This window comes from Bubalus bubalis, chromosome 1 (genome assembly GCF_019923935.1).
Source record: "Bubalus bubalis isolate 160015118507 breed Murrah chromosome 1, NDDB_SH_1, whole genome shotgun sequence".
Taxonomy (NCBI): Eukaryota; Metazoa; Chordata; class Mammalia; order Artiodactyla; family Bovidae; genus Bubalus; species Bubalus bubalis.
The window spans coordinates 167,412,531-167,430,672 of NC_059157.1; the positions used below are offsets into that span (position 1 = coordinate 167,412,531).

Below are 18,142 nucleotides of genomic sequence, written 5' to 3' on the forward strand. Positions count from 1 at the left end.
GTTTAACTTTTAAATTATAAATAATTTTAAAAATCACTTATAATCCCACTACATCTCATTTTGTTTTCATTCATAGTTACTTTCAGTCTTTATGTCCTTGCGATATGTACCTTTAAGCATTCATATTTTTCATTTGTTTTTATAATGATGTATAAACAACTTTGTTGCTTTTAAATTAACATTTTATTTGAAATATGTTTTTTATTTATTCTACATAATTGTCTTCATACTTGTCTAGGTATACTCTAATGTAAATCAGTTTTTAGATAGAAACCATGACTTCTGGTTTGAAGTTTTGCTTTTTATTCTTGAAACTTATTTACTGTTAGTAACACATTGTAAGATGCTTATCTTAATTCCTAACTTATTTCTTTTAAATATCAGATAATGTACTTCTTAAGGTAAATCATTATGAAATTGGTAGTATTTTTTATACAAACAGAAGTTAAACATAAGAAAAGCAGATCATCTAATTTGCATGAAAACAAGTCATTTCAGAAATGAATTGGATCCGCAATAAAAATAGGGACTCTAATTTTGTGCATATAAACCTCAATGCTTGGGTCACTGTGACCTTGAATACTTGGGTGACTTGAAAAAAAATGAAAGAAAAAAGAAAAGATTCAGTTGGAAAAGTTTCTCTGCCAGTGACATGACATCACCCTTGGAAATGTTTCGATATTGTGAAAACAGGATTAAGAAAGCACTACCACCTAGTAGCCGGGGACTTCCTGGAACAGCCTAACTACAAAAACAGTTCTCTGCACTTTCCAAAGCTGCCAGCACAAATGTCTGCGATTTTTGATGAAGAAAACAGATGTAAACAGAGGGTAAGGGTGATGGGTAACCTCTGCCTGTGTGATGAGAGATCCAGAAAGAGAGAGATTTCCAGTCTTACTGATCTCTGAAAACCAAATAGACGTAAAAAGTAAAAAAGTTATAAAGTTTTAATTCTGAAAACTAAATATAATGTCTTTTATGCTCTAATCTTTTAAAAAATATATTGATCATTTTCATATTCACCTAGGGGTCCTAACAGACTAATCAATAATTCATGAAATAAATATTTAATTTCTTATGAGATTTCTGAGATGAGGAAGGTGCCAGTCTTTATATATAGGTGGAAATTTTAGATATGTCCAACCATGGGGGGGATTTTTTTTTTCTTTTAAAAAAATTATTTCCCAGGATATTTAAAACAAAACTGTGTATTTCTCACCGGCTTTTTAAAAATTCCTTTTAGAAATAATGCTTAATAGAGAACCCATTTAAACATGAATCTCTATTTTTAATTCAAAATCATAATGTTATATAGGACATGAATAATTAACATTTGCACTTATAGTTTGACAATAGTCAGATTTTTGTTTTTGTTATAGAAACATATTCAAATCATCATATTGATTCTTGAAATGTCATTAATGAATATCATAACTGCATATTTTCTGCCTTAATTTGTTTCCTGACTTTTCATGTAGTACAAGAGGGATGTGAATGAGTTACTTTTCCATGTCTTATGATTGTGCTATACAGAATAATGTGACTGTCTATAATATCTACAAAACACAAAGGTTTTCTCTTTGTAATTATACTGTACTTGTTTCAATAGCCTTTGCTTCAGTTTTAGTACAATAGAAATATTTGAATGTAATACCAAATATTTGAGAGGAATCAGATAAAATAGTACTGAACTAATTTCTTTATCGATTCTATACCATAAGATTTCTTTTAAGGTCTTCTGTTCAGTTCAGTTGCTTAGTTGTGTCCTACTCTTTGCGACCCCATGAACCTCAGCACACCAGGCCTCCCTGTCCATCACTGACTCCTGGAGTCCACCCAAACTCATGTCCATCAAGTCGGTGATGCCATACAGCCATCTCATCCTCTGTCGTCCCCTTCTCCTCCTGCCCTCAATCTTTCCCAGCATTAGGGTCTTTTCCAATGAGTCAGCTCTTCGCATCAAGTGGCCAAAGTATTGGAGTTTCAGCTTCAACATCAGTCCTTCCAGTGAACACCCAGGACTGATCTCCTTTAGGATGAACTGGTTGGATCTCCTTGCAGTCCAAGGGACTCTCAAGAGTCTTCTCCAACACCACAGTTCAAAAGCATCAATTCTTTGGTGCTCAGCTTTCTTTATAGACCAACTCTCACATCCATACATGACCACTGGAAAAACCATAGCCTTGACTAGATGGACCTTTGTTGGCAAAGTAATGTCTCTGCTTTTTAATATGCTTTCTAGGTTGGCCATAACTTTCCTTCCAAGGAGCAAGTGTCTTTTATTTCATGGCTGCAGTCACCATCTGCAGTGATTTTTGAGCCCAGAAAAATAAAGTCAACCACTGTTTCCCCATCTATTTGCCATGAAGTGATGGGACCAGATGCCATGATCTTAGGAAGTTAGAAAAATTTAGTTGGTACTTCTGTGCATTTTTGACTATCATATTTAACATATGAACATTTCTTTATTTTAGTTCATCTCATCTTTTCAATGAAAAATTATTGATTATGTAAACATAATGAGGATTTTAGGTGCTTCCTTTTATCAGTAATATAAAATTACAGCCAAAGCTAATTTGTTTTAGCTTCACTGTGTTGAGATGAGATAATTATAGTTTATGACAAGAAATAATAAAAAAATTAAAAACTTCAGCTGTTCCTACCATTCTAGGGGTTAACATTGAAGGTTAGAATGTATAGTAATTTCTTTAAAGTAAGGAGAGCAGAATTTTTCTTAAAATGTTTACATGCTGGGGACGTTCAAGATATTTTTTTGAGGGCTCAGAGCCATCTTTCAATGTGTTTACCTCTCTCTTCCACCCATCTTCCTTCACTTTCTTCTAAATCCAAAACATAAACAAGGATTGAGATTTTACAGATAAGATGAATGCCAACAGATGATTAAGGAGAAAGGGGGATAAGTAACAAAGGAGATGCTCTGAGATATATGAAAGGGGCAGGTTGGGAAACAGTGTCATACTTTATTTTTTTTTATTCCTTCCAGTTTTACAATTGACATATAGCACTGTGTAAGTTTAGTAAATACCTATCATCTAAGTACAAAATAAAAGAAAAAGAAAAACAAATTTTCTTGTAATGAGAACTCAGGATTTGTTTCTTAACAACTTTCCTGTATAACTTAGAGCAGTGTTAATCGTATTTATTATGTTTATTACATCTGTAGTACTTATACCTGAAATTTGTACCTTTTGATCACTATCCAAGTTCAGCTCGTCCACCTCTTGCCTGTGGTAACCATATATCTGATTTCTTTTTCTATGAGATTGTTTGCTTGCTTGTTTCTTTTTGAAGTATTATAATTTCCTAAAATACTATGTTAGTTCCTGGTGTACAACATAGTGATTCGATATTTCTGTACTTTACAAAATGATCACTATAATAAATCTAATCATCATTATATCACCATAAAAGGTACTACATTATTATTTGCTATATTCTTCACACTGTTCATCATGCACATCTCATTTATTTTGTAACTGGAAATTTGTACTTATTTATCTCCCTCATCTAATTTTCTCATCCCACCACTCTCATCCCCTCTGGCAACCACCTGTTTGTTCTTGTATCTATGATTGTTTCTGATTAGTTATGTTTATTCATTTGTTTTTAGATTCCATATATATATGAAATCATATGGCATTTACCTTTCATTGTTTGATTTATTTCACTTGGAATCAAATCCTCTTGGTTTATCCATGTTGTTGCAAATGGCAAGATTTCATTCCTTTTATGGCTGAGTAATATTACATTATATATATATGTGTGTGTGTGTATATATATATATATCAATTTCTTTATACATTCATATAATGATGGACACTTGGGTTGCTTCCATATCCTAGCTATTATAAATAATTCTTCATTGAACATAGGTGTGCATATATCTTTTTGAATCAGTGTTTTTGTTTTCTTGGAAAAAATATATAGACATGGAATATGTGCATCATATGTTAGTTCTGTATTTCATTTTTTGAGGGACCTCCATCCTGTTTTCCATAGTGGCTGCATCAATTTGCATTCTCATCAGCATTATATAAGGGTTCTCGCTTTTCTACATCCTTGCCAACACTTGTTACTTAATTTTTTTTTTTTTTTTGATCATAGCTATTTTAACAGGTATCTCATTGTGGTTTTGGTTGCATTTACCTGATGATTAATTTTGTTGAGCATTTTTGCATTTTTTCCTGTGTCTGATGGCCACTTGTATGTCTTCTTTGGTGAAATATCTATTCAGATCCCCTGCCTGTATTTTCATTGAGTTGTTGTTTCTTTTTTTTTTTTCTTCTTTTGATATTGAATTATATGAGTTCTTTGTATATTTTGAATATTAACCCCTGTTTTGGACATTTGCAAATATCTGCTCCCATTCAGTGGGTAGCCTTTTTGTTTTGTTGATAGTATTTTCATGTGCAGAAGTTGTTATATGTGCAAAAACTTTAAGTTTGATTTAGTCCCATTTGTTTGTTTTGCTTTTGTTTTCCTTGCCTGAGGAGGCATAACCAAAAGACCACTGCTAACATCAGTGTTAAAAAGCATACTACCTATGTTTTCTTCTTCAAGTTTATGGTTTCAGGTCTTAGATTTAATTCCTTCATCTGTTTTGAGTTTCTTGTATAATATATGGTATGAGAAAATAGTCCATTTTGGTTCTTTTGAATGTAGCTGTCCAGTTTTCCCAGCACCGTTTATTAAAGAGGCTGTCTGTTCTCATTGTATATCCTTGCCTTCTATGTCATAGATCATTAACCATATAAGTGTGGGTTTATTTCTGGTCTGTCTATTCTATTCATTTTATCTATGTGTCTGTTTTCATGTCAATACTATATTGTTTTGATTACTGTTCTTTAGGGTAAAGTGTGAAACCGGGGAGTACAATACTTCAAGTTTTGTTCTTCTTTCTCAAGATTGCTTTGGCTATTTGACCTCTTTTGTTGTTTCATATAAATTTTAGGATTATTCTAGTTGTGTGAAAAATGCTATGGGTATTTTGATAGGAATTACATTGAATCTGGAGATGGCTCTGAGTAGTGTGGACATTTTCACAGTATTAATTCTTCTAGTCTGTGAGCACAGTTTATCTCTTCATTTAATTGTGTCTTCCTCAGTTTATTTCCCCAATGTTTTATAGTTTCCAGAGTACAAATCTTTTACTTCCTTGATTAAATTTATTCCTAGGAAATTTATTCTTCTCTATGCAATTGTAAATGAAATTGTGTTTTTTTTTTTAATTTCTGGTCAATTATTATTAATGTATAGAAATGCAGTAGATTTCTGTGTTTTGTTTGTATCTTGTAACTTTACTCAATTCGTTTGGTAGACCTAATAGTTTTTTGTGTGGAGTATTTAAAGTTTTCTATATCAGATCAGATCAGATCAGTCGCTCAATCGTGTCCGACTCTGTGACCCCATGAATCACTATGTTGAATAAAATCGGGAAGAGTGGGATCCTTGTTTTCTTCCTAGTTTAGAGGAAATGCTTTCAGCTTTTCACCACTGAATATGACATGAACTGTGGGTTTGTCATATATGGCCTTTAGGTTGAGGTATGTTTCCTTTGTAACCACTTTGTTGAGAGTTTTTGTTGTAAAATGGGTATTGAATTTTGTCCAAAGTTTTTATGCATCTGATTATATGATCTTTATCCTTTATTTTGTTAATGTGGTGTTTCATATTGAGTGATTTGAATAAATTGAACTATTCTTGTGTCCCTAGAGTAAATCCTACTGGATCATGATTTATAATCCTTTTAATGTGTTACTGAATTAGTTTGCTAATATTCTGTTGAAGATTTTTGTATCCAGGTTTATCAGGGATAATTATTATTTTCTCTGTTTTCATAGTGTCTTTGATTTTGATATCAGGGTAATGCTGGCCATTAGAACGAGTTTGAAAGGGTTCCATCCTTCCCCTTCAGTATTTTGAAATAGTTTGAGAAGAATAGGTATTAAGTCTTCTTTATATGTTTGAGAATACCCTTTTTTATCCCCTCACTTTTTGTGTGATTTTAAATGTTGAGTGAGTCCTTTGATGGAAGCATGTATATGGAGCTTGTTTTCCTTTTTAATCCATTCAGCCACCCTATTTTCTGGATTTGAACATTTAGTCCATTTATATTTAAAGTAATTATTAACAGACATGTACTTATTAAAATGTTGTTAGTTGTTTTCTGGTTATTTTTGGTATTCTTCTCTGTTCCTTTTTTCTCTTAGTCCCTTATGATTTGGTTACTGAGTTATGTTTGTGTTACTTCCTCTTTATCTTTTGTGTATCTATTATATGTTTTTGATTCATGGTTACCATGAAGTTCTTATATAGTAAATATCAATATATTTTAAGTTGACCATTGCTTTAGTTTGGCTGTATTCTAAAAACACTACATTTTTACTCCCCTCTGCCACATTTTATGTTTTTGGTGTTTTATTTTACTTTTTTTATTTTGTACATTGTTAAATATTTATTGTAGATAATATTAGATTTTACTGGTTTTGTATTTTAACCTTCATACTAGCTGTATAGTTGGCTGATCCATTACCTTTACTAAATATTTGGCTTTACTGGTGGTATTTTTCTCTTTTATAATTTTCATAGTTCTGGTTATGTTCTTGTCTTTTCTGTTTGAGGAAGACCCTTTAACATTTCTTATAAGGTTGGCTTAGTGGTGATGGACTCCATTACCTTTTGCTAGTCTGGTAAATTCTTTATCTCTTCTTCAATACTGAATGTTAACTTCACCAGATAGAGGTTCTTGGTTGTGTTTTTCCTTTCAGTACTTTGAATATGTCATGCCATTCCCTTGCCTACAAGTTTTCTGCTGAAATATCAGCTGATAATCTTACAGGGTTTATTTTGTATGTGACAAGTTTTTTTTGTTGTTGTTGTTTTGTTTTTTGCTGCCCTTCATTTCAGTTCAGTTCAGTCACTCAGTTGTGTCTGACTCTTTGCAACCCCATGAATTGCAGCATGCCAGGCCTCCCTGTCCATCACCAACTCCTGGAGTTCACTCAAACTCATGTCCGTTGAGTTGGTGATCCCATCTAGCCATCTCATCCTCTGTCGTCCCCTTCTCCTCCTGCCCCCAATCCCTCCCAGCATCAGAGTCTTTTCCAATGAGTCAACTCTTCGCATGAGGTGGCCAAAGTATTGGAGTTTCAGCTTTAGCATCATTCCTTCCAATGAACACCAAGGACTTATCTCCTTTAGAATGGACTGGTTGGATCTCCTTGAAGTCCAAGGGACTCTCAAGAGTCTTCTCCAACACCACAGTTCAAAAGCATCAATTCTTTGGTGCTCAGCTTTCTTCACAGTCCAACACTCAACATCCATACATGACCACTGGAAAAACCATAGCCTTGTCTAGACGGACCTTTGATGGCAAAGTAATGTCTCTGCTTTTCAATATGCTATCTAGGTTGGTCATAACTTTCCTTGCTGCCCTTAATACTCTCTTTTTCTTTAACTTCTGACTTTTTGATGGTAGTGTATTTCTGTAGGGTCCCTTTGGATTGACTTTATTTGAATTCTCTGGGATTCCTAGACTTGAGTGTGTTTCCTTCACCAGTTTAGGGGAATTTACATCCATTATCTCTCGAAATATCTCTGTCCCTTTCTTTTCCTTCTGGGAACTCTATAATGGAAATGTTAGAATGCCTGTTGTACCCCAGAGGCTCCTTAAACTATCCTCATTTTTAAAAATTCTTTTTTCGTTTTGCTGTTTTGATGGGGTGATTTCCTATTAGCCTGTCTTCCATATTGCTGATCCTTTCCTCTGCATCATCTAATCTGCCTGTGATTCCCTCTAGTTTCTAACTTAGCTCCATTCCATTTAATTCTTTTTCTGAGGTTGTGTCTTGTTCTTTTATTTGTAACATTATTTCTTTGTCTCCTCATATAAAGTAATTTTCTGTTTCTATGTATTAGGTAGATCAGCTATTATCTCCTGGTCTTTAAAGAGTGACTTTGTATAGAAGGTTTCCTGTGGGGTTCAGTAGTGTGGCCCCTCCTGGTCACCAGAGCCAGGTACTCCAGAAGTGTCCTCTGCGTGGGCTGTGTGCTACTCCTGTTATCACTGAGTTGCAATTGCTTTGGGTGCACTAGTGTATGGGGCTTGTTCCCAGTACAGCCAGCTGTAAGGCCTGGCCACAATCTGCCAGCTCATTTATACTCAGAGAAAGTTTCAAGAGATCGTGCCCCTCAGGTACATGCCCTAAAATTAATAAATAAATTTCCTTCTTGTGTGACCCAGGCACTTTTCTAACTGCTGCCTCTGCACTGGGATTTGGAAAGAGTGAATCTGTGCCTTCACCCTTTAAGAGCAGTCTCAGTTTCCTACAGGCTTCTGGCTCTCTCACATGTAAGCCCCTCTGGTTTTAAAGCCAGATATTATTGTGGCCCATCCTCCTGGTGCAGTCTTCTAAGATGGGGAGCCCAAGGTTGGACTTGGGCCCTTGGCCCTTTGGAGAAGACCCCTAGGGCTGTGATGCCCCTCCTGCTTGTGGATTGCTCCACTGTGGGCATGGGTTCTGACTAAACTGCATCTCTGTTCCTCCTACCTGTCTCATTGTTGCTTTTTCTTTTTATCTTCAGTTATAGAAGATATTTTCTGTTAGTCTTATGGTCATTCTCAGAGATGGTTCTCTCTATGTAGTTGTAATTTTGGTGTATGTGTGGGGAGAGGTGAGCCCAAGATCTCCCTACTCTGCCATCTTGTTCTACCTCCCCTCCCCACTCTAGTTTATTATTGATAGGGTTTGTGGGGTGGCTCTAATTAGAACTTATTCTAGATCTATTTTAATCTACAGGCTTTCTTTTCCTCAAGTCAGTATTCCAGAATCACTGCCCAGAAGCCTGGGTTATAGTGAGTACCATAGTTTCTCAGAAGAGTTTAGTGCCTTTTGGTGATAAAGTATATACAATATTTGTTTTGTGTGGTGATGGTGGTAAGAAGTCACGCTGGCACTTACCCATTCACTGTACATGTCTAGACTGAGCCTTTAAGCATATTTATATTATTACTAAATTACTGTTCACATAACTGCTTTTATTTGTTTTGTTTTGGTTAATAAGCTTCATTAGTTCAATTAAAACTGTGGTAAATTTTGTTAATAGTGCAGTTTTCCTTCTTTTCCAGATCCTCCTGAATTATTTTGGAAACTATATACCTAATGCATGGACACAACATAATGGCTGCACTTTTTGTGAAGTGGATACAATTGACTTGTCTGCAGTAGATGTGAGTGGAATTGGCTCTGGGTGAAATGTAGTAATAAAAGTATAGTTTCATGAAATGCAATGGTTTGTAAAATAAAAACAACACATTATTTTATAGTATTGATAATTTGGTAGATAATAGATTTATAAATCTAAAGCATGATGACAGAAAATTGCTAGATATGTGTATTTCTAGAAAAACCAGATAATAATTGACCCTAGTAAAAGGGGCTTGGATGTTAATATTTACTAGCTTGCTATGAGTGGGAATTCTTGTTTTTAGTCTTTAACTTGGTCAAAGGATTGAGGAAAATAATGGTTATAATGCTTCAGTATTTGTATTGACTAATCTTATCTGTCAAAATTAGTTGATTAGCTTGATTTTCAAATTTGCTGATTTAAAAATAATAATAAATAAAGACTGTTTTAGTATTTTATATATAGTAACTCATATTAATTTTACAAATCCCATAGGTTTGACTGAGGTTTACAGATGAGAAAACTGAGGTACCTCCACATTGAGTAACTTACTTAAGGCATGCAATTTTTTTTTTTTTTTTTATATTGGAAGTGCAATTTGAATTTAGGCAATCTGGTTCCAGACCCTATAATTTTGACCACTGTGCAATTTTGCCTAGATGCCACATATATATTATATGCCAAGAATAGTGCTACTTTTACATATATTTCATATAGAATTATAGCTATAGTTTACCATTTATACTTTGAAGATAAACATGCAATTGGAAGTAATTATTATTTATGTATAAAATGTTTTATGCATCTTTCTTCTGACACCAACCAGAGCAGTTTTAGGATATCCTGTGGTAATATTTTTCTTTCAAAAATTGGCTCTTATAATTTGGAAGACTATTATGTGTATGAACAATGGGTTCTAAGGATAATTTTGTCATTAAGACTGATTATTTCCTTTACTTACCATAGTTTTGTTGAATATCTACAGCATGCCAGATAAGTGTAGACACAAATAAAATTCCCCTTAATATAGTTCTGGTGACTTCTGGACCCATGCAAATTCAAAATAATCTCACTGTAAAGTACTAAATGTCCTGAATTAAGTAGTTTCTGTTTTTATCACTGTCTGAAAGGGAGGATAAAGAGTAATTTGTTCATATTTAGGAGCTTCTGAATAGAGCCCTCTTTTACTTGAAACTAAGATTTTTTTGGCCAGTCTCTGAAATAACAAGCTGAATGTTTCCTATCTGGAAAGAAAGCCAGAATATTTCTGAATGAAGCTGCATCATGAAGATGTTTAAAAATTCATTCTGATCCTTTTTTCAAAAGAGTACTGTCTTCCGGAGGGAGAGTTAAAATTTTTTATCTGTTTGGTTTCCTGTTAACATAAACTTTCTGATGCCAAGACAGAAAAATATTTATATTATAATTTTTTATCTTTATTTTTTTTGCACATAGGAGTAACTTGATTCTCAAGCCATTTTTGTCTTACAGACTGCTAGAAAGGAAAGCCATTTTATTATAAAAATAAATTTCTTATGTATTTTATTTATGTAGTAATTATGTGTATAAAATTAAAATTATATGGGTAGTTACAGTCTAGGGCTAGCATATTCTAAGATGTCAGCCATGGGCAAGTTTCTTTATAAATGGTTGTCTCAGAGGATTGGTAGGAGGCTTAAAGAAATTACACATATATGTTTATGTATATAGTGATATTTTATATGATAAATTATATATATGAGATGCTAAGCCTTGAGCAATACTTAACTGTTATCGTCATTGGTGTACTGTTGTTATCATTAGTGTATAAAATGAACCTAGACTGATAGTGGAGATGTAGCATGGTGAAGCCTAACTCTTTACCTACTAATTAATGTGTTCTGAGTTGCTCTAAATCTCCTTTTCCTCATATTATAAATTTGGAATAATAAATGACTTCTAAGGTTATTATATAATTTAAATGACACACATCACTTCATTTGATAAGGGAGAGTTGTCATCCAGTTTTTACTCATTTCCCCTATTAAATTGAGAACTCCTAGAATGTAGAATTATTTTTATTTAGTTGTTTGTCTTTGTTTATGGACTTAGTAATAAATATGTGAGTAACTGAATGAATGTATACAATGAATTGATATATACAACCGTGTTTGAGTTGTACTTCAATCCGCACAAATATTAGGTTATCAGATGACAGAGGAATACATGAGGTATTATGTGTGAAAAGATGGGGGAGAGGTGCCTAATTTGGCACTTAACATATATGGCACTTTAAAAAATCTGTAATCTTTATTTTTAGAAGTTTTTTGTTATTTAAAAATTTTTCTTGTTCAATAGTGTGATGTACTTATTTGTCTTTTCTTTTTACCTTTTGATCTCCTTCACCCATTTGTATATAATTTGTAATTTAAAAATCTAAAGTCAGGCTTCAAACCATGGGTTTAAAAAGGCATTATAAAGAAATCTTTCATATAGTTCCAATAAAAATACTATTGCATGGTTGTTTACTTATGTTTCTGTCTTCCTCAACCATTTTAAGTTTCCAAGCCAGGAACTTTCCCTCTATTTTCTAAATGTTTCTGATCACGAGGATTGACAAATAATAGATATTTCAGAGTTGTTCATGCAATGAGTGAAAAACAAGCCATCCTCTAACACTTACCCAAATAGAAATTAAGAAAATATATTAAGATCGACACAAGATAAGATATATTAGTGATGCAAAATAGCTTTCCTTATATATAACATAATAAAAGATTCAAACATAGAAATAAAGTCTCATGATTTTAGTAATGAGGCTAAATGAGGTTTCTCATAATAATCTCTATGATTACTGTATTTGAGCCACAGATTAACCATTCAGTTTCCAAGCCACGGAAACAAACAAGAAAGCACAGTTAGCATTTTGGCTTCTGAGATGAAGCTGTCAAAATAGATTCATATCTAAAGAAAGTTTCTTTTAGGACTACTTTAAAGGGAACAGTCAACACTAGAGCAGGCAATAACCTTAATTATAGTGTCCCTGTAATAAGTACCGAAGTGAGCTTCCTCTTCAACCTGAATCATAATGTCAAGATGTTATTTGGTAAAAATCATTGATGGGGTCCTCAAAAATGTATTAGAGAATTGCCACTGGGCAATCAAAGTTATGTTGTACTGATATTATAGTATGTTTTGTGCTGTATTGATTAATATTTGCATAGAATTTAAAGTAAAACCATGCTAATGATAATTTGTTTTTATGTTTGCCATAAAACAAAGGTCTATCCAAATGTAACAATAGGTGTTTTTATTGAGCAACCAACCCCTTTCCTACCTCGATTTCTGAACACATTGTTGACACTGGATTACCCAAAAGAAGCACTTAAATTCTTTATTCATAACAAAGTAAGTATTTGAAAAATAAATTATTTTATGTGAAAACTTTGATCTTAGTTGAAACTATTTGTTATTATTTGTTCATGTATAAAAAATTTTAAAATTTGGGTTAAATTCAGTGGGGGTTTTGAAATCATTACTGCTTTGCCTCTTTAGGGGGCTTCCCTTGTAGCTCAGTCAGTAAAGAATCTGCCTGCAGTGCAGGAGACCCGGGTTCGGTCCCTGAGTTGGGAAGATCCCCTGGAGAAGGAAATGGTGACATACTCCAGTAACCTTGCCTGTAAAATCTCATGGACAGAGAACCTGGTGGGCTGCAGTCCATGGGTTCACAGAGTTGGGCACAACTGAGTGACTAACACTTACTTACTTACTTACTTGCCTCTTTAGCACCTAAGTATTTTCAAATCCAGTAACTAGTATCATAGTATTGGGATGAGCCACATGAAGCTGTCAGTTTTTTTATAGATCAAAAATGGTTGACTATCAGCCATTTTAATAAATTTAACCTAGTATATAATGAAGAGATGTCAAAGAGTCTATAGTCCTTTGGCTTTGGGTTCGTACTGGCACTTACTTTTATAGAACTGGTCATAAAATAATAGTTAATGATAATACCCGGGTTTCCCTGGTGGCTCAGACAGTGAAGAATCTGCCTGTATTGCAAGAGATGCGGGTTCAGTCCTTGGGTCAGGAAGATCTCCTGGAGAAGGGCATGGCAACCCACTCCAGTATTTTTGTCTAGAGAATCCCATGGACAGAGGAGCCTGGCAGGCTACAGACCGGGGATCGCAGAGTCGGATGACTGAAGCAGCTCAGCATGCACTTGGTGATAGTACCTAACATCAGAACTTGAAATGTCTTCCAGATACAGTATTGTTTTGATTAATCACACAATGACATACTCTTTCCCAAAGGCTTTCATTTCCTTCAAAAAATATTCAGATCCTCCCAAAAACCTCCCACATATAGTCTAAACTTAAAGACATTTTTCCTCAATGTTTTTCCATTTACTTATCTCTTTCACATTGAAACTGTTGACATTTATTATCATCTGGAGAAACTCAATAACCATGAATATAGTTTTTTTCTCTCTTTTGTCTTAATAGTTTTAGTTTAACATTGTTCTTTCTTCCTGATGTACATATCAACTAGTCATTTGCCTTTTCCAGAGACTATTTTATTTAATATATTTGCAAAAAACTAGCTCAAATAAGTTTTAAAGGGTGACTGCACTGAGCATTTGCTTTTTATAAAATGCATTGTAATATATTACTTAAAGTATTTTCTTTTTATGGAATGTGCCTTACACTTTTCCTCCTTTCATAGGACCTAAAACCCCTTGATAACAGAAGTTTTTATCTTCTTTTATTCAAAATTTTACCTCTCTGTAGCTTTTGCATGATGTCATTTTAACGAGCTGTGAAAAGCTTTCTAAAATACTTAGTGAGATTTGAGAAATAAAAAGCTCTGAAGTTCTCTAATGATGGAGATAATCTTATCTAAATTTTAGCACAGTCGAATCACACTAGTTTGATGACTTTTGATGTTGATTATTTTCTCATCATATTTCTTTATCAATAAAATCTTATTAATTTTCCCTTCTTTTTGTTAAAAAATGACTCTTTATATGACCATAATTTTTTCTCTCTGCTTAAAATAACATTGTAATATTTATTTTATAAAAAAGATGATAACAGATAAATCGGTTAGGTTTAATAGATATTTATATGGATATTTTACAACACATATCTAAGATTCTCTACCACAAGCCTTTTTTCCCTCTCAAGTTAGAAATGTTTTATAGCACTCAGTGTTTAAGTATTAATGCAAGAAAAAAAAAAAAAAGTATTAATGCAAGGATCTGTCTAGAAGTAGATATTAAAAGAATTTTAAAGTATCTTAAAAAAATTCCTATGTATCTTATTTTAGGTTCTTCCTGTGATATTTAGATGACATTTATATATATAAAACATTTAATAGAGTTATCATTTTGTCTGTAATTGAGTGAATATGTGAATTGTGGAGTTCATAATTTTGAACGTGAAGTCATCCTTCAATATGAAAACTTCAGTCGTCTTATTTTCTCTCACTACTTTTATTTTTTTTGAAACTAATTTTAAATTTTTAAAATATGTTACAGGAAGTTTATCATGAAAAGGACATCAAAGTATTTTTTGATAAAGCTAAACATGAAATCACTACTATAAAAATAGTAGGACCAGAAGAAAATCTAAGTCAAGCTGAAGCCAGAAACATGGGAATGTATGTTTTAACAAATATAAATTCTACCAGTATCTACTAAAGAAACTTTTCTTCAAAATTAATATTCTAAACTTGGATGTCTCAACTGTGTGCACATGTGTGTGTATGTGTGCATGTATGTGTGTGTATCCACACATGAGCAAGCCTCTGCTTTAGAACTATATCTATGTTTGAATGTATTTATGTCTAAAGGGGCATGAAAATTATTTACAATTTTCTATTAATGGCTGAGAGTCAGTATATTTAATGAAACTATTAATTGAACTTCAGTTCAATATTTAAATCCTCAGACAGATGAGTCATGTGACTGATGTAACAGTGGTTTAAATATGTATTAGCTGAAGGTTTTGTGGGACAGAAATGTATGTTTCAGATATTTTAGTTACCTCCTGGGCTTCCCCGGTGGCTCAGTGGTAAAGAATCTGCCTGCAATGCAGGAGCCACAGGGAGATGAGGGTTTGATTCCCTGGTTTGGGAAGATCTTCTGGTGGAAGAAATGGCAACCCACTCCAGTATTCTTGCCTGGAGAATCCCATGGACAGAGAAGCCTGGTGGGCTGTAGTTCATGGGGTCGCAAAGAGTTGGACATGACTGAAGCGACTTAGCATGTATGCATGCATGATCTAAATAGTACTATAACCATAAAGGAAATGCTATAGGTCCTTTGTCTAGCCCCTTTAATAACTTCAGACAGATTATTTATAAAATTTTGGTTGCAATAAAGACAATCATTTATTCAGTGATTGTTGAATATGCCCATCAGTGGTTAGAGAGCTACTGATTAAAATGTAAGAGATGATCACTTCTTAGCAGGATATATTCTTGTAATGTGCTATGGAAGCTCTGCCCAGAGTGATAGACAGTGCCTACTGTGGGCATTTAAGGACTGGCAGGAAAACAGACCTTGGAAAAATCAAACTGATATTAATACTAAGGGTTCTGTAACTTAATCATTGGAGAGTACCTTGGGTCCACATTTAGAACCTGTTTTCTCTAATTTAAAAAATTCTGAATGTGCTCTGTTGTGTCTGACTTTGCCTCAGCACAGTGTTCTCTAATTTACTTATGTCATTAAAATTATCAGCAGTTCATTCTTTTTCATTGCTGACTAGTATTTTTCCATATGAATATATTATAAGTGCTTTATATTCTCTACAGTTGATAGGCATTAGGTTATGTAGAGTTTCCGGCCATTTTGAATAAGACTGCTAATGAAGATTCTTTATTAGAAGTGTGAATAAAATGTATTTTGTGTGTGTGCATGTGTGTGTGTGTGTGTGCATGTGTGTACATATATCCTTTAGAATATATTTGGAAAATACCAAGGAATGGACTAACTAGGGCCCAGGGTTAGGATAGATTATGTTTAACTTTTTAAGAAACTGCTGAATAGTCCAAAATGAATGGACATTTTACACTTATAACAGCAAGGTGGCAGAGCTCCAGCTGCTCCACATGTTTCTCAACATTTATTGCCCACCTTTTTATTTTAGCCACCCTACTGGGTATGGAAAGATATCTTATTCTGGCTTTTTAAGAATTGCCTTTTAATGAGAAGAAATTTTAATCTAATAAAATTCTGTTTCATTTTTTTATACTTTGATATTTATTTTCTATTTAAGAAATCTTATTCTGATGTCATGAATCCATTCTTTGAAATTTTTCTTTCATAAGCTTTATCATTCTATCATTTATGTCTAAGATGTTTCAATCTGCAATTCATCTTGAATACCTTTTTGTGTTTGGAGTGAAGTAGGGGTCAAATTTTATTCTTTGAAAATGAAATTCCAGTTGTTTCAGAGAGATCAGAGAGAGATCAGTCGCTCAGTCATGTCCGACTCTTTGCGACCCCATGAATCGCAGCATGCCAGGCCTCCCTGTCCATCACCAACTCCCGGAGTTCACTCAGACTCATGTCCATCGAGTCAGTGATGCCATCCAGCCATCTCATCCTCTGTCGTCCCCTTCTCCTCTTGCCCCCAATCCCTCCCAGCATCAGAGTCTTTTCCAATGAGTCAACTCTTCGCATGAGGTGGCTAAAGTATTGGAGTTTCAGCTTTAGCATCATTCCTTCCAAAGAAAGCCCAGGGCTGATCTCCTTTAGAATGTTGTTTCAACACTACTTTTATTTCTTATTTTAAAATTATTTATTTTTTAATTGAAGGATAGTTGCTTTACAAAATTTTATTGTTTTCTGCCAAATATCAACATGAATCAGCCATAGATTTACATAAGTGCCCTCCCTGTGAACCTTCCTCCCATCTCTCTCCCCATCCCACCCCACTAGGTTGTTACAGAGACCCACTCCTTTTTAATTTAAGGCTTTTCTTTTCCTACTTAATTGACTTGGCCTTGGTCCTAAATTAGGTGACTGAGTATTTATGCATAATTGGGAACTCTCTATTCTGTCTTGTTGCTCTAAGATGAATGCCACATTTTATTACCAAGAATTTATATTCATCTTGAAGTCATGTAGTATAAATGTTTCAATTTTTATCCAAGATAATCTGGGATGCTTTAAAAAAATTTTTTTTTAGTTTATTATTTTATATTGAGTGTAATTCACATATAATATTTGTCTCAGGTGTGCAACATAATGCTTTAATATTTGTATATGTTGTGAAATAATCACCACAATGTCTAGTTACCATCTGTCACCATACATAGTTAGAGTATTTTAAAATAATTTCCTCTAATTTTTTTTTTGAACAATTTTAACAATCTTTCTATCTGGTATCCTGTTTGACAGTTGCTTAGAAACAAATGTGTTATGGAGATAAATACTGTCAATAGCAGAAAATGATAACTTGGATAAGCAGTGTCAGAGGAGAGCTCAGAAAGAACCCCAAATGCAGAAACCACAATACTTGGAAGCATGTCACGTATCACAAGTAGTTCATTCCTTTGTGTTCCTGATGATAATGCTCCAGACTGTACCAGGAACAGCATACATCATAATCCATGTCCCAATAAAAGAAGCAGGGCAGTGATTATCTTAGAATTCCATGTAAATCAAGTTTAAAAAGTATTAATACCTTAAGAGTTATACTCCTGTACCTCCAAGATTTCACTTAAACTAAATTGTAGATATACAGAATTTTGCTCTGTGAGTATGTGTGTGTGTGTGCAGAAAATATTTTGATTTGTGCAAAAATTCTGTTGACAAAAACATTAATATAAAGTATGTTTCCCTTTTAGAGAGGACTAAATGCTGAACTATAAATTGCCCATTTGACCTGATGCTTTATGGTTTAAAGTATTTTATGGCTTGAAAATATATTTCACTTGCCCTAAA

General features: G+C 33.6%; 1 protein-coding gene across 2 annotated transcripts in view; it reads left to right on the forward strand.

Annotated features, from left to right (window-relative positions):
• PLOD2 (procollagen-lysine,2-oxoglutarate 5-dioxygenase 2) overlaps positions 1 to 18,142 on the forward strand; it is a 116,946-nt gene that overhangs the window by 83,543 nt on the left and 15,261 nt on the right. For both annotated transcript variants that reach the window (XM_025290398.3, XM_025290400.3), the window contains exons 8-10: positions 9,149 to 9,250; positions 12,469 to 12,594; positions 14,726 to 14,847. In XM_025290398.3, coding sequence (XP_025146183.1) covers positions 9,149 to 9,250; positions 12,469 to 12,594; positions 14,726 to 14,847 — 350 coding nt within the window. The remainder of the gene's footprint in view (positions 1 to 9,148; positions 9,251 to 12,468; positions 12,595 to 14,725; positions 14,848 to 18,142) is intronic.